The following is a 21034-nucleotide window of genomic DNA, read 5'->3' as shown; positions in this document are numbered from 1 at the left end:
CTCTGTCATTCAATGGAATCAGTATTTATCTTGTAAATCTGGGAAATTCTTCCTCAAAGGGATTCCAACAATCACCCAAGGATACACAGGGCATGAGTTAAATGCAGATTACAGCTCCCATGTCCTGTCCTGGCAGCCACGGATTAAATAGAAAGATCCTTCTGCACTGTCCCATCCCTCCCAGGGCAGGGGCAGCAGAGGTCAGACACAGAGTGAAGCTTCCCCCAACCTGTCCCATCACACACTCATGGGGGAGTTGAACTTCACTGTTCAAATGAACTGCTTATTCTCAGTTCACAGACAGAACAACTGCTCTAATTTCTTGCCCTCCTCCATCCCCCAACTCGGTTTTTTTAACAAGTGTTTTCCTGCATTAACCAGTGTTGTTGGTGATTCAGTAAAAGTGGTTGCGAGATAAAGTGCTGACATTTACAGAGCACTTTTCATGCAGGTACAGCAGGCGGTGAAAAAGGCAAATGGTATGTTGGCATTCATAGCAAAAGGATTTGAGTACAGGAGCAGGGAGGTTCTACTGCAGTTGTACAATGCCTTGGTGAGACCGTATGGAGAGTATTGTGTGCAGTTTTGGTCCCCTAATCTGAGGAAAGACATTCTTGCCATAGAGGGAGTACAAAGAAGGTTCACCAGATTGATTCCTGGGTTGACAGGACTTTCATATGAAGAAAGACTGGATCGATTAGGCTTATGCTCACTGGAATTTTGAAGATTGAGGGGGATCGTATTGAAACGTATAAAATTCTAAAGGGATTGGATAGGCTAGATGCAGGAAGATTGTTTTTGATGTTGGGGAAGTCCAGGATGAGGGGTCACAGCTCAAGGATAAAGGGGAAGCCTTTTATGACCGAGATGAGGAGAAACTTCTTCACACGGAGACTGGTGAATCTGTGGAATTCTCTGCCACAGGAAACAGTTGAGGCCGGTTCATTGGCTATATTTAAGATGAAGTTAGATATGGCCCTTGTGGCTAAAGGGATCAGGGGGTATGGAGAGAAAGCAGATACAGGGTTCTGAGTTGGATAGTCAGCCATGATCATACTGAACGGCGGTGCAGGCTCGAAGGGCCGAATGGCCTACTCCTGCACCTATTTTCTATGTTTCTATGGTGTCCCCGAGCTCTTCACAGGCAATGAAGTAGTTTCAAAGTACAGCCCTGTTGTAGAGTCGGGAATGTGGAGCCACTCTGCACACAGCAGAATCCACAAACTGCAAGGGGAGAACGATCCGACAGTCTGTTCTGGAGATGTTATTGAAGGAGAAATATTGTCCAGGACACCGTGGACACAGTGATCCAATGGACAGGCAGAAAGTTGGATTCGGAGTGATGGGAAACAGGGCAGTACATCAAAGCAGATGAGTAGTGCAGAGGGATGGATGAACAGTCCATGGTTACCACCACAACAAAACTGACAAATCTAAACTCAGTTCATCATAATCTGCAACAGGTTTGGATCTGTGGTCAGATTTCCATCATCTTAATAATTGGTATTGTTTTTAAATCTAGTCATTAGTAATGATGACCCTTCGGTTTTACTGATGTCCCTCAGGGAAGGAGATGTCTCATCCTCACCATCCTTACCCTTTGCAGCAATATAGGACCCTGGTCAGACCCCACTTGGAGTACTGTGCTCAGTTCTGGTCACCTCACTACAGGAAGGATGTGGAAGCCATAGAAAGGGTGCAGAGAAGATTTACAAGGATGGTTCCTGGATTGGGAGCATGCCTTATGAGGATAGATTGAGTGAACTTGGCCTTTTCTCATTGGGGCAATGGAGGATGATAGAGTTGAAAAAGATAATGAGAGGCATTGATCGTGTGGAGAGTCAGAGGCTTTTTCCCAGGGCTGAAATGGTTGCAACAAGAGGACACAGGGTTCAGCTGCAATTCATTCAGACTTTACCGGCAAAGCCCAGATCCCAAAAGACGAATGAATAAATAAAATTGCCCATCTGTTGTTCATACTCCCCGATGTTCTATCCACTTACTACAATACAGACTGAAATCAGACTGAACCTCCACCAATCTGCTGATTCACCATCGATCGTTTTGTACAAATACCCAGCTCCTGTGACCCACCCAGATCTTTCCCCTCTACACCCCAGCACTCTGTGACCCACCCAGATCCAGTTCCCCTCTTCACCCCAGCACCCTGTGACACACCCAGATCCAGTTCCCCTCTTCACCCCAGCACCCTGTGACCCACCCAGATCCAGTTTCCCACTTCACCCCAGCACCCTGTGACCCACCCAGATCCAGTTCCCCTCTTCACCCAGCACCCTGCTATCAGTTTGATGGGTGTTTTTATAAAGACCCAGAGGAACACTGATCCAGACAGAACTGTACTTACCACCTGCTGGTCCCGGGATGTAAAAGATCCTCAGCTGCAATCCTCAGCTGACATTATTGTGCCTCCTGCACTGTCAACACTGAGCAGCTCAGGGAACATCTGTGGGGTGAGAAACAGAGTTAATGTTTCACATCAGTGACCTTTCACCAAACTCCGTCAGTCTGGTTTCTGGCTACTACACCGTTCCCAGTTTTCTTTTACTGAATTCAGAGAGACGTGGAGGGAAATAATCTACTAACCAGAGAAACTCCGGATGCAACGTACCTTTCCTATTTTGATGAAAACAATTTGTTTTTTTTTGGCTTCTACAACCCCAGAACATCCCAGGGCCTTTCCCAACCCAGCAAGTACTTCTGCAGTGTGTCACTTGTCCACAAGCTGAACTACAACATGGCAATCTAGTCTGTTTGGGTGATGTTGGAAGGGAATGGTCACTTTTAGCCTACAATTCCTAAAGCTCCCCGCCATTGGAAAATCTTCATTTGAAGTCTGAAAATTCAAAGTAAAATTTATTATCAGGGTACAGATATGTCACCACATACAACTCTGAGATTCATTTTCTTGTGGGCATACTCAGCAAATCTATAGAATTGTAACTGTAAACAGGATCAATGAAACAGCAAGAGCATAGAAGACAATAAACTGTTGAAATGCAACCCTAAATAAATAGCGATAAATAACAAAGTAAAGAGTCCTTAAAGTGAGATAATTGTTTATGGGAACATCTCAATAGATGAATGTAAATATCCTCTTTTATTCAAGAGCCGGATGGTTGAGGGTAGTAACTGTTCTTGAAACTGGTGCTGTGAGTCCTGAGGCTCTTGTTCCTTCTGCCTGATGGCAGCAGTGAGAAAAGAGCCTGGCCTGGGTGGTGAGGATCTTTGATGATAGATGCTGCTTTCTTACGACAGCATTTCATGTAGATGTGCTCAATGGTTGAGAGTGCTTTACCCATTATTTACTGGGCTGTATCCACTATCGTTTGCAGTGTTTTCCATTCAAAGGCATTGCTGTTCCCTTACCAGGCTGTAAAGCAGCCAATCAATACACTTCCCACTACACATCTATAGAAGTTTATCAAGGTTTTAGACATCGTGCCAAATCTCCACAGACTCCTGAGGAAGTAGGGGCACTGTCCTTCCTCTGCAATTACATTTATATGCTGAGTCCAGGACAGGTCCTCTGAGATAGTGACACCCAGGAATTTAAAGTTACTGACTGTGTGGTAGATGAATAGATAGTCACAGATTACTGATGGTTGTCCTGATGGTCCCAGGTCTTTGATCCCATAACTCCCTTGTTGTCAAGGGTTGACGCTGATAAACAGCAGCAAGGTTCCTCAGACCGCAGCTGACATCTCTTTCCCCTGCTGCTCAATACAAGGGAAACTGAAGATACTGTGGTTTGAATGGTGCTGGCTGTAGCTGGCATTCCCGAAGTGAACCATTTACCAGTGTCTAGCCACTTACACTGGAGTCAGTCTCACAGTTCCATAGACCACTGTGCCCCAAGATTTACTGAGTGACAGATGCCACCAGAACTGTCACCACACTCCACCACATGACACGGGACCTTGCTGGAGTTCCCTGGATTAAACTGGGGTTTCCACCTCCATGATTCCCTCGCAGACTAGACTTGTCAAAGGATCACAGTCACCATTCATCTCAGTGCGATTCTGGGCCTGGTGTGTTGGGAAGGCGTTTGGCTTGTAATTTCCACAGGCTCGGTGCGGTTGAAGTTCTTCCTCAGTTGCATGGGTTGAATTTTGAACGGTGTCAGATGCATCAAGGAGTGCAGAGGGTGCATCAGAAGTGCGGAAGACTTCGGAGTCCTCGTGCGAGTCTCCCAGAAGGTGAATTTACAGGTTGAGTCTGTGGTAAAGAAGGCAAACACAATGTTGGCATCAACTTCACATCGGACATTGGATGAGTACGGTTCTGGGCGGGGTGTTGGGGCACACTTGTGACTGTGGGCTCAAGCCTCCACTGTGAGACTGACCCATAGCCTCTGAGCTCAGTGACACAGATTCCCAGCTGGGTGTTGAAGTGCTGAGAGTTTTGTTTCATGGGGTGAATAATTTTGGAAATTACTCATTTATAAACAGTACTGTGCAAAAATCTTGGACACATGTATATTGCTAGCGTGCCTAAGACTTTTCCGTAGTAACATATTTGTCAAAGTGGAGTGGAGAGTGAGTTTGTAAATCTGGCGAGAGCAACACATGTTGGGAACAGTGACGGTGGAGCATCATGGGAGGGGTGTGGGACATGTGATAGAGCAGGGGCAGCAGTTGGCATGGGTGCAGTTCCAACCAGCTCTGAGACAACAGGCAAGGTCACTTGATTCAAAACAATTGGTTTATTGATCTTTCCAGAATGTCTCTCTGATGCTTCTCACTCCCTTCCCTTTCCCACTCTCAGTCCACAATAGAGACCCACATCAGAATCAGGTTTATCCTCACTCACATCTGTCATGAAATTTGTTTTTCTTTAGTGGCTGAGGTACAGTGCAGTACATAAAATTACTACAGTACAGTGGAGGGGTCGGGTGGGGATCCCAGCTTATGTATCTCAGACTTCAGCACAGTAGTTAGTAATGATAATGTATAACATGTCTCCTTTGTCTGCTAGTCATGCATTTATTTACAGAACATCTGTGAATTTCTTTCCATTTCAGAGGACAAGACCACACCATCAGTCTACATCACAAGTTCCTGCAACACAGAATCTGACCAAGGCATCAGGCTCCTCTGTCTGGTCAAGGACTATCAGCCTGAGAGCATCAGTCAGACATGGTCCACTAACAGTGGGGACATCACCACTGGAATCAAGAAATACCCGGCGGTGTTGGGGCAAAATTCAAAGTACACGATGAGCAGCTTGCTCGAAGTCTCTGCGGCAGACTGGAAGAAGAATAAAGTCTACACGTGCAAGGCAGGGACGGTGACAGTGGGGTTCCAGCCATTACAGAAACCTCAATGTTAGTATGAGACATATTTTTCTCTTAAAAGCTGCATTGATCTCAGAGTGTAAATCTGGAACACGAACCCTTGTCAGATAATGTTCGGCACGGCAATTAACTCCTTTACTCTAATCTTACAATGGCAGTATGACTCCTCACCAAAATCACAGTGAGAAAACGTATGGAATTGATATGGGGGGAAACATCCTCCTGAACTCAATGAAACTCCGTATCAGTGGAGGGTGGAGGAAACAACTTGTGCTGATCTGCCTCCATTGTATCCACTCCTTTCAGGAACCTCTCCACCATCCCATCCCACAAAAACCTCCCTACAGATCAGCTCCTGTACACATACAGAGACCGCTGGCCCATCGTACCCCTGCACACAGAACAACAATTTAAACTTTACCCCACTCCTCCTGCACTTTCCCCTCCACCCTGCAGCTGCCCCTCTTCTGATAAAAGCAATCCCTGGTGAATGTGATGAAGAAATCCACTCCACTGCCCTTCTTTAACCATCTTCTTCACAGATCTGAACAAACATTGCAGATACAACAAAATAATTCCCTCCTGTCCATCTGTTCTTCTTTCTCATTGAACCTAAAATTGTTTTTCCCAAACTCACCAGTGGAAACAGTACCACACCATGTACTCCTGCTCACAGGAGCTGGTATCAGTCATTCTCCATTAAACAATTAGATCACGGCAGGTCTGCACCTCAACCCCATGACCCACCTCTCTGCAATATCATAGCATAGTGGGACACGCTGCTGGGAGGCCCAAGTGATACACCCAGCCCTCCCACTCACTGGTGTGAACCATCAGATCATCAGATCAGCTGTAAATTAACAACATACTTGAGAGGGCTGGAATTGGGGAACTTGCTCGGGATGAGGGGGAATGAAGTCCAAAGCATGGACCAAGCAATCATGTACTGACAGATATTAAATGTGTTACAGCTCCGAAGCTCAGCTCCCTTGTTCCATCCCGGGAGATGATCCACAGTCAAGCAAATGCTGTCCTGGGCTGTGTGATATCTGGATTCTCTCCCGACAACGTTCAGGTATCCTGGAAAAAAGCTGGATCTGCCCAAGAAGGCATCGTTCTCCCTTCCACTCGGAGATCTGGTGGTGGATTTGAAACAATCGCTTATCTGACAGTGCCTGTGCAGGAATGGACCAAGAAACAGAAATATACTTGTGAAGTGAATCACACACCTTCCGGTTTCAGTGGTCAGGTCAACATGACGTATCAAGAAGGTGAGTGATGTTCGAAGAAAAATTAATTAACTTATAGCACTAAACTACCTAACTGATACTCCCACACAATTCCTGTCCCTACTGTCACTTGTTGAGTGATATACAGATGATCTTTGCACTTTGAATCAAATCATATCACCAGCAGCTTTAACCCCATCTACTGGGCAGGAAAGGTGTTAGATGAGGTCACCTGTCCATTCTGTCTCAATAATTTTAGTCGTATCTGTTTGTAGTTATAATGAAAATAAGTTAGTGAGCAAAGCTCACGCCCCATGATTTACCATCTGGAGAAAACCTCCCTGTTCCCTTTTCACTGTCTTATCAGTGTTAGTTCCTAAAAATTATCTCTGCAATTTTGTATTTGCTTCAGTCCTCAGAGTCTGTTGCCAGTGTTTCCTGAGAGACTCTTCTGTCGATTGTCCACTCACTGAAATGTAGGTGTCTGGATTATTTTTGAATTGTTGCCCAATCCTCCAGTGAATGTTGTGACCTTGTGTCCTCAGATCCTCGACCTGGTTCAGAGAGCACATGCATTTATCATGGCTGACACAACCTCATCTCGATAGGATGCGATATACAGAGGATAGAGAGTGGGAATATGTGGGACTCCCTTTTTTCCAAGCATGGGAAAAGAGCTGAAAATATCTAACATTTAAATCTATGAATCTTCCATTTTCAGATGAAAACTGTCCTTTGGAGCCTGTGCCAATGTTCTTTTACCAGAGTAATCTCAATGCAACATACTCCGATGGTTCTACCCTACAGTATCATTGTTCTGAAGGAAAGTGTGAAATAAAGTGATTGGCTGTGTAATCAATTCGTCATTGAATTTCATAACAATCCATTTACTGGATTCCAGACCTGCCCCTGGTATCCATTGGGATGGAAATTTAACAAAGAGAGAAGAAAACACATGATTCAAACTGACTACCTCTCCAATCACATTTCTATTCGACTTTCTATTAACCTTGTGGCCACCTTTTTCAGTTTGACTTCTCAGTCCTATTCTGACATGTTTGTCCATGGTCTCCTCTACTGCCCTGGTGAGGCCAAAGTCAGGTTAGAATACCAAAACCTCATATTTCATCCAGATACCTGCCAACCTGGTAGCTTGAGTTCTAATTTCTGCAACCTCCAGTAATCTCCCCCAGGTTCTCTATTCCCTTTTTTTTCTAATCGCCATATTAGATACCACCTCATTCTATCACCTCTCCTCATCTGCCCATCATTTACATTTGTTTCCCCTCCTCTTGAACCTTTCCTCCATGGTCCACTGTCCTCTCATATTCCTTCTGCATCAGCCATTTATCTCTTCCATTTATCACCTACCAGCTTTCTACTTCATACCCATTCCCCATACACACCCTTTCCCTCTCACCTGGTCTCACCTCTTATCTGACAGAATGTATTCTTCTCCACTCCACTCACTTATTCTGGCTTCTGCCCACTTCCTTTCCAGTACTGGTGAAGTCACTTGGCCCGAAAGATCGACTGTTTATTTCCCACCATAGATGCTGCCTGACTTCCTGTGTTTCTACAGCATTTTGTGTGCGTTGTTCAAGATTTCCAGCATCTGTAGTATCTCTTGTGTTTCTGGTTGTCCATACACTCACTCATTTGTGTACATTGTTGCTTCAGTGTGACTCAGATCCCAATTCCAGTTTCCTTGGCCAGATTCCCTCCTGTCTGACTCCAGTCAACAAGAACTGGAACCTGTTTTTCACCCAGTGGCTGAGGCACGAGGTGATGAAGGTGAACGGGGCTGAAATTCAAAATCGATTCAGTCAAAGGACGGATGACCCTTTGATAAAGTTGGGCACAAGACAAATTGGCGAGACAAGACACAGTCTTCTAACCAGTCTCCTGTCCAATCTGATATGCTTTGTGCATAAATCCTGGATCAGACAAATTGTTAAAGTTACTTTGATCCACATGCAGGACACTGAATTCAGTCCAAGAGGGAAACTCAGTGATCCCAAAGAATGTCAGAAAGGACAATGTTTTGTTAGAATTACACAAGCACAGATATACATGCTTCTTGTGGAATAACACCAGCAATAAGTGGAGCGATCTTGACTCTGTCAGGTTTTATGAGAGGATCACATTTCCCAGGGACTGCTGAACATCAAGACCAGGCTGATACATCAAGAAACCTGTCAAAACACGTTTAACAACATCACAGTGCTGATTAAACTGGGATTCACAATTCTGTGACCCTTCAGTGTACACCAAGGTTTACAGATTTGTGATATTACACAACAGCAATGATCATCTAGACTACACAATGGACTTTCTGTTTTAAAAGAAAATTGCTCATAATCTAACTGACATGAGATAGGTTAAGAATTCCACATCATACTTTGTCAGATGATCCGTCCCAGTCAGACTGGACAGTGTGTGTTACATCTGCTCTTCCTTCAGACAAAGACACTGACTCACAGTCTCACTGAAGGTCTCAACCATGACACAAACACAATCAGCCTCCACACTAAATGTCAAAGAGCAAAAGGGGACCGAGTGTGTAAATGGTGTACACGAAGTGCAGAGAGCTGCAATGTCCGTGAACTGATGATCGTGCATTGGGAGACGGCCTCAACAACTTCACACAAAACCGACACTAACCCAGAGGACAGGTGACCCAACACTTGATCAAAGAGCTGTTTTATTCATTTATCATTTCCTATCAATCACTGATTGCTCTGGAACTGAGGGACTTGCTGCCTCATTCCTGATGGTGATTCAGGTTCAGCCGTGTTGCTGCAGGTCTGGAGTCACAGACCAGCCGGACCAGATGGGACTCTCCGGAAGTTATCACAGGGAATGACACTACAAATACCTCCATAGACATCTTTCAATTCCAAAAAGCATTGTTGAATTGAATTTAAACTCCCATCCACCAGGTTGGGATTTGAAACTTTTTTCCCAGTTCATCAGCCCAGCAACTTAACAACACACTCTGACCATGGCTGCTCATTTCAAGAGAGACAGAGGCTTCAGTGTTTGTACGCAGGAATGCTAAAACCACAGGCACCAGCAGAAGTAGTGCAGGTGTATGAGGGAGCAGAGTTGAAAGAATATGATGTCTTCTGAAGCTTGTGTTGGCCGTGAAGGTTGCAGAGATGGGGAGAGGCACAGCCACAGTAAAACTGGAATGTCAGGATGTGAAGTTATTAAACTGAGTGAATCCCAGGCTCAGCCCAGATGGAGAAAGGGATTCTCATTGATTCAGTGTTCATTGTTACTGATCAATGGCACTGAGTCTCCAAGCAAAGAATATACTGAGCTGTGTCTCTGCTGAGAAATCTGCATGCTTCTCTGTCTCACAGTGAACCAATTGGTACAGTTATTAGAAAGGGATTCAAAACCGATTAGCACATCCTTTGTTCTGATTTTCTTTTCTGAATCAAAACTTACAGGAATATAAGACACGCGATACAGTCCTGGGTGTTTCTGTTATTCTGTTTACATTAAATGCAGCTGTCATATACTGATGATCTGTGTTGACCTAACACAACCAAAAGAAATATCTCCAGTCCGATTCTGAGCATTTCCATTTGTAATCCACAGAATTGTCTGTCTTTATTCAAAATCCTGACATTGAAGAGATGTGGAACTACAAGACTGCTACCGTGAAGTGCACGGTTCTCTGTACAGATCCCGAAGATATCCACATCTCTTGGCACGTGGGCGGGAAGGAGAAAACTAAAGGAATTCACACCCATCAAGCGGAGAGGGACGGGTCCCGATACAGAGTGCTCAGCGAACTCCAGATCAGTGTGGAGGAGTGGTTCAGTGGGGTGGAGTACGAGTGCTCTGCTCAGGAATCTCCTTCATCTTCCCGAGTGTCAGCACGGACCAATAGTACCAAAGGTGGGTCAGAGACCAGCGATTAAATGTCCAGCATTAGTTACCTGAGTCAAAATGTTTGACATTTCCTGTTTTCTTGTCTATTCCAGTCGAGATAAGAGGTCCCAAGGTCAGACTGCTGCCTCCACCTCAGGAAGAGACCACGAAGAGACAAACGGCCATACTGGAGTGTGTGGTCTCTGGATTCTACCCGGACCAAATAAATGTCATCTGGGAGAAAGGCAGCACTGTGATCACCTCCAACACCAGCGCTACACCGACCACTCTGGAGCAGGGGTGGACTTTCAGTGCCAGACACTTCCTGACCGTGAGTTTACAGGAGTGGGAGACAGAATCAGAATCAGTCTTCAGCTGTACAGTGATTCATCCCCCCTCCAACACACGTATCAAGAAGCAAGTGAAGAATATCCAAGGTAGGGTCCTGGGACTCACCCCATTTGTGAAATTGTTTACATTGTGCTATGAATTCAAGGTCAGCACTAAATCACAGTGTTGTTCTGGTATAGTTATTTGATGGAACTGATAAAGTTCCAAGTATATTTATTATCAAAGTATGTGAACCATATACAACCTTGAGATTCTCTTGTTGCAGGCAGTCACAAAACAAAGAAACACAATGGAATTCAGAGTCAAACTTCCAATGTATGAAAAAGAAAGAACGAATTGTGTAAACAATAAAATATTCAAACAAACAATCCACAGAACCTGAACCATAGAGTCCCCTAAAGTAAATCCACAACCACGTCACCAGTTCAGCACTGCAACCGGTCCAGGAGACCGATGGCTGCAGGCCACGGCCACGGAGCCAGGCTCAGTGCTGAGGTGAGTGCCGATGGCTGCAGGCCGCAGCTGCAGAGTCAGTTCAGTGCTGAGGTGAGGGAAGCCTCATAGAGTAGTGAGCTGAACACCGGTTTGTCCATTGACTCAGCTTCAATGTCTTCATCTTTTTAATCTCGCTTGGCACTTAAGTTGGCCAATCATTGGTCTGTTTTCTGCTCTCAACCAACATAATCCACATTTTCACCATAGACACAATACTATCCCAGAAAATACTTTCAGAACTGGAGGAGAATCCAGATCATTTCACTGGACAGACACTCTGGAAATCACTGATACTCATCATCCAAATGCTCCCTCCCTCTGCCTTTGAACATAATCCCAGCCCCTGATTAGTGCCACAGTTGGGACTGAATTTCCAGCAGAGCAGCTCTCCCTCTGCTCCTGTGTGGGAACAGTCAGCCTGGACAATGTGCAGAAGCCTCTGGAGGGCAGCGTGAACACACAATATTCTGACAAAGCAGCAGCAAATGTTAGTTACATCTAACAGAGAAAAAGAGTGCATTTAATATTAGTCACAAAAACTAAATGTTTCTCATAAATTCTGCAATATGATGTGTATTTTCTGGAAGATTTTCACGTGATACTTTGCTCTGTTTCCTGTTCCACCAACGCACTCTGAAATACTGGGAATTTTCTGTATTTGTTTTAATAAGTGGCTGGAAACAGTTTAAGTGACCATGAAACTGCAAGAACAATGCAAGGGTCAATCTTGCTCATTTACATTCCCTCAGGGTGTCTACCCTAGGGAAGATTCCTTTCTTCACCAATGTAGATTGGTCTCATCTCCTCTTGATGGGACTGGCAAATCATTGAGCAGAGATGAACAGAAATGTTGGTCTTGACAGTGAGAAATTCATCCATTGGGGAATGGGGAAATAATAATTGTGACGTTTCTCCCAGCTGAATGTTCAGACACTTCAGTCACTTTAAGCAAACCTTCCTTCGAAGAGATCTGGACGAAGAGGACAGCAACCATTCTGTGTGAGGTGGTTCACAGTGATTTACTGGGATTCAGTGTAACCTGGCAGGTGGACGGAAGGAAGAGGGAAGATGGGGTGAGGACTTTGGGTCCAGACAGCAGCGGAGGTGAAGACATGATCACCAGCAGACTGACAGTCCCTGCTGCAGAGTGGAACAGTGGGGCTGAGTTCTCGTGTGTGATAGAGGATGAGAGTTTGCCAACACCAGTGAAGAAATCCATCAGGAAGGACACAGGTACGTGTGGACAGAATTCAGTGTGAGTCTAATCTCAGCAATTTGACAGATTTATCACCATCCAGCACTGTGATAGACGATAGAAAATGAGTACAGCAGCAGGCCATTGGGTCTCTCGATCTGCTGAACCATTCAGTCTGGTCTCAGCTGATCATCCAAACTCAATCCCTATTCCTATTTTCTCCAGATATCCTTTGACCCATTCACATGAAGAAGTACATACAACCCATCCTTGAATATATTACATGTTAATTCTTCAAGTGCTTTCTGTGGGGAGAGTTCCATAGGTTCTCACTCCTTCTCACACGTACACAGCTGAGACTGCCACCCCTGCACCAGGGGAGATGGAACAAACAGCACAGGGTGATGCTGTTACGTACCGCGTAACCGGGTCACTTACCAGCAAAGATAGAGAGGTCCGTTGAAGTCTGATGGTAGTATTTTTAACAGTATTTATTGATAAAAATACACAAAAATAATATTGATGCAAACATACAGATAATATACGTCGTCAATACTAAATCTAAAAGCGCGGGTATAATAATAATCAATAAGAAATAGCTTTATCGTTGTCTAGGGGGTATTGTATTGTCCGATGGAAATATAAAAGTCACTTTAGTTCACTCAAGCTGCAGCTTTTTGGTTGGAGAGAAAGCCGGGTTAAAACTTGCCCATTCCTTTTATGATGTCAATCCTTCGAGAGTCGTTGGGAGTTGATTTCCCCGTTTGTTAGCTAAAAACCGCTCTTCCATGGTAAAGGCCCACCGATTCCGGGGCAAATGGAAAAGGATGCATTTGGCCTTCCCACCGGCTTTTGCTAAAATGGGATCACTAGCATTTCTTCTCGTGAATCTGAGGGGCTGTGCCCACAGACCCTCTTTTATCCTGACTCACGGGGTCTCAGATGTCAATCAGGTTGGGATGATGCAATCCCTCCACCAACCTCCCCCCCCCTCGGTTCATTGCCTGGGGGGGCTTCGATGCATTGTACAGCTTTCAATACACAATTCCAAAAGACAATGACCTGTTCCGCGGCTTTTTATCTCGGAGGCCAAGGAAACATTCCAACCATTGAGGAATCTGTGTGTCTCTCTCTCATTTCCTGGGTCTCCTGACTCGAATCAATAGCGATCCTGCGATTCTCAAAAAGGAGGGGGCCACGGGCGTAACAATGCAAGTCCAGGGGCTGAGTTCCACTTTCTGTCGAGTTGCTGTGTTCGGTGACTCCCATTGATTGAACTGAATGGACTAACCTCGCTGGAAGCTGTAAAATGCAGCAGGTTCAAGATTTCCACTCCACAAATCCCAATGATGAGCAGAAAGGGAAAAGCCTTTAGTTTCAGATAAAGTGAAGCCTCTCAGATTTAGAAATTGTTCATGTTGGTACAAGACCAGAATGTGTTGGGTAGGGAGGGAATTATTGGAAGATTCATTCTAACAGATTCTCTCTGTTCCAGGTGGTGTTGTGACTCATCCTCAGGTCTACCTCCTCCCCCCATCATCGGATGAGATAGACACCGATCAGACTGGGACCTTGATGTGTCTGGTCACCAAGTTCTCTCCCGCAGAGATCTATGTGGCCTGGATGGCCAATGACACCCTCCTGAAGACAGGGTTTGTGAACCAGCCGGTGACCAAGGACCCCAGAAAAGGCTGGAACACAATGACCAGTCAGCTGAAGGTTTCTCCTGAGGAGTGGAAGAGCGGCACCACTTTCTCCTGTGTGGTGGGTCATGAGTCGCTCACAACCAACCTGTTCCGAAGCATCAATAAATCTCACAGCAAACCCACTCTGGTCAATGTCTCACTTGTTCTGACTGATAGTTTTAAATCTTGTGTGTAACACTGTGTGATTCAATCCATGAAACCCTAGTTTTGTTAGTTTTACGATTATTAATTATCACAGAGGGTTATTTTGCTGATTAAAACATGTTTAAGATCTGGACCTTTTGAAATAACTAAGAATAAAATTAAGATCAAGAACAAAATTAAGGAACAAACATGATTCACCTCAAATCTCTGAGTTTGTACGTACATCCTAAGACCTTCTTCTGCCATGTTTGAATGGATTTCAACCCTGTGTGGGACTGCACAATGTATTAAATCTCTGTTTGTGTCAATGTACCGATCCAAGTACAATAAATATGATTTGAAAATGTTTTAGCTGTGATTTTTGGAGACAAGAATTTAGGAATCTTCGACATGAGGTGTGGTAGGTGACGCACACTTGGGGCGAAATAGGTGTCTTTGTATCTATGGTGTCTAAATCCTTCCTACACCAGGAGTCCCAGTGATCAGCTGTCAACTAATGGTCAGAGAAATTAGAACCTACGGCCATCTGACAAAGAGGTGAGAGAGCCAACCACTGACCAGACAATATATTTGTGTCAAAGATGTCGGATCACTGTTTGAGGGCTCCTTGTCCCCACTAACTTTGCTGCTCCTCATCTGGTTCATGTGTGACGCTAACTAAATGAAACATACCATTGTTGGAAACTGTTCTGTTGCAATGGTGCAGTTAAGCATCTGTCTGTCAGGGCAAACACGAGGCAAATGAGCTCATGTCATAGATTAACATAAGGAATTATGATACCGTAAACATTCGTGAGACTTGGTTGCAGGAGAGGCAGGACTGGCAGCTCAATATTCCAGAGTTCCATTGTTTCAGACATGTCAATGCAGGAGGGATTAAAGGGAGAGGAATGGTGTTATTTGTGATCAGTCAGGAGAGACTGGAGAACTCCTCTATTTAGGTTTATGGGTGGAAATGAGGAATAAGAAAGGTATGACCACGTTAATGGGCCTATATTAAAGACCAACCAACAGTCTACAGGATTTAGAGGTACAAATTTGTAGGGAGATCGCAGACTGTTGCAAAACACATAAGGTTGTGATGGTAGATCATTTCAACTTTCCACATATTGACTTGGACTCCTATTCTATAAAAGGGATGGAGTTTGTGAAATGTACACAGGAAAGTTTCCTTAATCGGCATGGAGAAATCCCACCGAGAGTGTGTGGAATACTTGATGCCTTTTAAGGGAAGCTGACAGAAGATTGTGTAAGGGAACACTTGGCATCTACTGATCAAAATGCAATTAGTTTCAAAAGAAATATGGAAAAGATAAATCTGGTTCACAGGTTCAGATTCTAAATTCGAGAAAGGCCGATTTTGATGGTATCAGAAAGGATCTGGCAAGTGTGAGTTGGGACAGATTGTTTTCTGGGAAAGGTGTTCTCGGTAAGTGGGAAGCCTTCAAATGTGAAATTTTGAGAGCACATTGCTTGTCTGTGCCTGTCAGAATAAAAGGCAATGATGACAGGTTTAGGGAGCCTTGGTCTTCAAGAGATATTGAGGCCCTGGTGAAGAAGAAAAAGGAAGTGCTCAGCAGGGTCAGGCAGGTAGGAACAAATCAGGTATTTATGGGGTATAAGAATTGCAGAAAAAACCCTAAGAAAGAAATAAGAAGAGTTAAATGAATGGACGAGGTTGCCCTAGCAGGCAAAGTGAGGGAGAATCCTATGGGATTGGACAGATATGTCAAGAAAAGGCAGTAAATTTGATTGGATATTGGCTTTGTGGAAGAAGCCAGAGATGGTAGCAGATGGTTGCTTCTCTGACTGAAGGCTTATGACTGGTGGAGTTCTGCAGGGATTGGTGCTGGGTCCATTGTTGTCTGTCATCTGTACCAATGATCTAGTTCAGGGATGGCCAACCAGTGGCGCATTTTACCGCAGTGATAATAATAAAAAAGTAACCCCACTCATGCAAAAAGTATTAACCAAAAACTGATTTGCAGAAAAAAAACTATAACTGGAATTCAAGTAGCTTAGATCTAGAAATGGGATTTACTGAGAATAAATCTAAAACTTAGCGATTATTTTTAGTGATTTTATTATTTTGTGCACATCTTTTGGTGAATATTATCTTCTTTGACATTAAATCTGCTTTCAATTTAAAAAAAAATGTTCAATGAGTCAAACTAGGAAAGAGAGACTTTTGTTCTGCAGTTGTTCCATAACTGTTCAATACACATTTGATACTCATTTGATCCTCAGTCGCCAGGCGTCTGCACCAGTGATGCATCTCAGGCTCTTGCCAATCAGTTTACAATTGACACTAATGTGCTATGGAGTTGTGCTTTGTTTGTCTTTTGTGAACATTTGCAGTTGTGTGCTTTTTCGAAAATTAAGCCTTGTTTTTACATTCAGTTACCCATCATAGTGCAAAAGAAAACAGAAAGTGATAGCAAGCATGAATTCAATGAACAGTGGGAAAATGAGTTCTTATTTATAGCAGGTCTGTCAGGAAAACCATTGTGCATTGTTTGTGAAAACACTTTCTCACCTAATACAAGACATGGTCTTAATAGATACTATAAAACACAACATCAGACTGAAATAGAAGGAAAACTGAAGCTACTACTTGGGTCTGAGTTACAGAAAGAATAAGTGATTAATAAAAAGGAAGAAGTCAAAAGGAGAGAAAATATATTTGTTAATGGAAGTTGTTAAAGTTTGGCAATGACTGAAGCATGCTACGAAATTACTTTAGCGTTGGCCAAAAAACGGAAGTCTTTCTCTGATGGAGAAGAAATTATTAAGCCTTGCCTGCAAATATTTGCAAGATGTCTTGGTGATAAAAGTATCGAAAGGAAAGTACTTGTAGATGAAATTGCTCTGTCAAAGCAGTTACGAGAAGCACTGAGGAGCTCTGTCATGATGTATCTGAGCAACTGAAAGACCTTGTCCATGCTTGTACTTTCTTTTCTTCAGCTTTGGACGAATCTGCTGACGTATGTGATGTAGCCCAGTTAAGCATTTTTATAAGAGGAATTGATGATAATATTAGCGTCTTTGAGGAACTTATTGGTCTTCAGTCTCTTCATGGAAAAACAAGAGGATCAGACATATTTGACAAAGTGAAATCATGCCTAGAAAATCTACAACTAGATTCCAGTAAACTCATTGGTGTTTGTACTGATGGAGCGCCGGTAATGATAGGTAAAGCCGCTGGGACTACTGCTCCAAAACTTTTTAGGTTGTCCTCTACTAAAATACCACTACATTATACACCGAGTCACTGTGTGGAAAAACTTTAAATTTGCAGCATGGTATGCTACTGGTTGTGAAATGTGTGAATAAAGTTAAAGCAAGAGGATTAGACAGATGGGAATTCAGAGAATATTGTGAAATGTTAGATGTGGAATATGGTGATCTCGTCCTTCATTACGAGGTGTGCTGGCTTTCTAGAGGACAGGTTCTGAGTACATTTTGGAAACTGAAAAATACTGTTCATAATTTTCTAGAAAAAAAAAGAGCTGCCTGAGGAAAGAGCCCTTTTAACAATTGGCTATTTGATTTAGGATTTTTAGTTGATGTTAAAAGCATCTCAATGATCTAAATTTGAAACTCCATGGTAAGAACAAATTGTTTCCTAGCTTAATAAATGAAATCGATGCTTTCAAGATGAAGTTAAAACTGTTCACCTCTCAGTTAGAAAATGAGGATTTGAGCCAGTTTCCACACTTAAAAGAGCAGAGTGAATGTGCTGAAGTTAACGGCAATTTTACAAAATATATTGAAAAAATCAGGTTATTGCAAGAGTCTTTTGAAATTTGTTTTCATGATTTTGCTAAAGAAGTAGACTGCATACTTGCATTTATAAACCCATTTTCACTTGAACAAAGATCATGAAGATGCCTAGTAACACAAGTATAGAACTTACTGACTTGAAACCAAATTCATTATTGAACATGAAATTTGATGAGCTTCCCTCAGTCCCAAATGCTTCTGACATGATTAATTTCTGGCGATCATTACCCTGTGAACATTTTCCAGAGCTAAGAAAATTTGCCCAGAATTATATCTGTCATTTTGGAAAGACGTACAGATATGAACAAGCATTTTCAGCCAAGTAATTGATTAAAAACAAAATGAGGTCACGACTGACTGATTCTAATTTAAAGAATTCTCTGCTGCTCTCAGTAATTAATTTATCTCCAAATATTAAAATCTTGGCAAAATCAAAACAGACTCAAAAGTCTCATTAAGGTAAATAATGTTTATCTTGTTTTTATGTTAAATCAATATATCATATAAAAATGCTAAATATGTCTATATTAACATATTTTTACAAGAAATGAATGGGGGTACAAAAGTTGTATGGCGCATCTGAACTCGTGCGTGAAAAAATTGATGCATGGAATGTAAAAGGTTGGCCACCCCTGATCTAGATGGTAATATAGTTAACTGGATCAACAAATTTGTAATTGACACCAAGATTGGGGGGTGGAGCGGACAGCAAGGAAGAATATCGGAGCTTGCAGTGGGATATGGACCAGATGGTAAAATAGCAGATGGAATTTAATGTAGGCAAGTGTGAAGTGTTGCACTTTGGTAGTACCAACCAGGGTAGGACTTACACAGTGAACGATAGGACACTGAGGAGTGTGGTAGAACAAAGGGATCTGGGAATACAGGTCCATAATTCACTGAAAGTGGAGACACTGGTAGATAGGGTCATAAACAAATCTCTGGCACATTGGTCTTCATAAGTCAAAGTACTGAGTACAGGAGATGGGAAGTTATCTTAAAGTTGTATAAGACATTCATGAGGCCTCATTTGGATTACAGTGTGTAGTCACTAACCTACAGGAAAGATGTAAATAAGCTTGAAAGAGTACAGAGAAAGTTTAAAAGGATTCTACCAGGACTGGAGAAACTGTGTTATAAGGAAAGATTACAAAGTTTAGGACTGTTTTTCCTGAAACATAAAAGATTGAGGGGAGATTTGATGGTGGAGTACAGATTTATCGGGGGTATCGATACATAAAAGCAAGCAGGCTTTTTCCACTGAGGTTGGGAAGAATGCCAACTAGTGGTCATAGGTTAAGGGTGAATGGTGAAATGTTGAAGGAGAACATGAGGTAAACTTCTTCGCTCAGAGATTTGTGAGAGTGTGGAATGAGCTGCCAGAACAAGTGATGCTTGCAAGCTTGATTTCAATGTTTAAGAGAAGTTTGGATGGTTAGATGGATGGGAAGGGTATGGAGGGTGATGGTCTGGGTGCAAGTCAGTGGGACTTAGCAGTTTAAATGACTCAGCACAGACTAGATGGGTTGAAAGGCCTGTCTCTGGACTGTACTTTTCTACAACTCAATGGGCAGAAAAATGGCAGATGGAATTTAAGTGTGATGTGTTGCAATTGGCCTTCACAAATCTAGGTATGGTGTACAGGAGATTGGATGTTATGTTGAAGTTGTATAAGACATTCCTGAGGATAAATTTGGAGTGTAGGTACATGAATGGGTGGGGCATGAATGGCTATGTTCTGGGTGCAAGTCAATGTGTCTGGGCAGTTTAAATACTGGATGGGCCGAAGGGCCTGTTTCTGTAACTGAAGTGACTGTCAGACAGTGACTGCGACAAGACTGTCTGTGTCTACATTCCTTAGAGTTTAGAAGAATCCAGGATTTCTGGACTCAAGCATATCAGATACAAAAGGGGCACAAGAGGGTTGATGTTGAGAGATTGTCATCTGTCAGAGAGCAATGAATAAGGGGAGATTGTTAAGAAATAAGGAGCCGGATATTTGAAACTGAGGTGCAGAGAAATTTCTTCTCTCAGAGGGAAAAAATCCCCAGAAATCTCAGCCCAGAGCATGGAATCTGGTGGTCTACATTTTCTCCTGTTTTCTTTTCTTCTTGTGAGTTCAGTGATGACAGAGACAGAGATAATTGCAAGAAGAGACAAAGGATAAATTCAGAACTATGCAAATAAAGAAACTGTGCAAGTGTTTGAAGAGGGAAGGCAGAGGACAATCTGAGTGGCTAAAGCAGAGACAGACAGACCCAGAGAGAGTCACAAGGAGACCTTCAAAAGGATCATTGGCATCGGTGCCCTTCAAACAGGACCTCACCTTCAGTGTGTCTCAACAAAATCTCCCTTACTCTGCAGGACACAGAACATGTTATGTGATCCACAAGGTGCCTAACTTTCTGCAGAATTCGAAAAGACCATAAGAGAAAGGAGCAGAATTAGGCCATCTTGCCCATCGATTCTGCTCCACTATTCAATCATGGCTGATCCTTTTTTAACTCCTTTTCAACCCCAGTTCTCGGCCTTCTCCCCATAACCTTTGATGCCATGTCCAATCAAGAACTTATCAATTTCTGCCTTAGATATACCCTACCATTTGGCCTCCACAGCTGCAAATTCCACAAATTCACCACACTTTGACTAAAGAAATTTTTCCACATCTCTGTTTTGAAAAGGCGCCTCTCTATCCTGAAGCTGTGCCCTCTTGTCCTAGACTTTCCCACCATGGGGAACACATCTATTCTGACTAGGCCTATCAACATTCGAAAGGTTTCAGTGAGATCCCCCACATCATTCTGAAATGCAGTGAGTACAGACCCACAGCCAGCAAATGTTCCTCATATGATAACCCTTTCATTCCTGGAATCATCCTTGTGAACCGTCCCTGGACACCCTCCAATGCTAGGGCATATTTTCTAAGATGAGC

At 43.2% G+C, this 21034-nt stretch overlaps 1 gene segment (V, D, J or C); it reads left to right on the top strand.

Moving 5' to 3' along the window:
* The first annotated feature begins 859 nt into the window (after positions 1 to 859).
* LOC132381346 (Ig heavy chain C region-like) lies at positions 860 to 14665 on the top strand. The segment is given in 7 exon segments: positions 860 to 4217; positions 5042 to 5344; positions 6286 to 6585; positions 10153 to 10455; positions 10542 to 10865; positions 12193 to 12507; positions 13965 to 14665. Coding segments are annotated over 7 exon segments (2004 nt in total).
* The last annotated feature ends 6369 nt before the right edge of the window (positions 14666 to 21034 follow it).

This window comes from Hypanus sabinus, chromosome 26, assembly GCF_030144855.1.
Source record: "Hypanus sabinus isolate sHypSab1 chromosome 26, sHypSab1.hap1, whole genome shotgun sequence".
NCBI lineage: Eukaryota > Metazoa > Chordata > Chondrichthyes > Myliobatiformes > Dasyatidae > Hypanus > Hypanus sabinus.
This window is presented reverse-complemented; position numbering and strand designations above follow the sequence as displayed.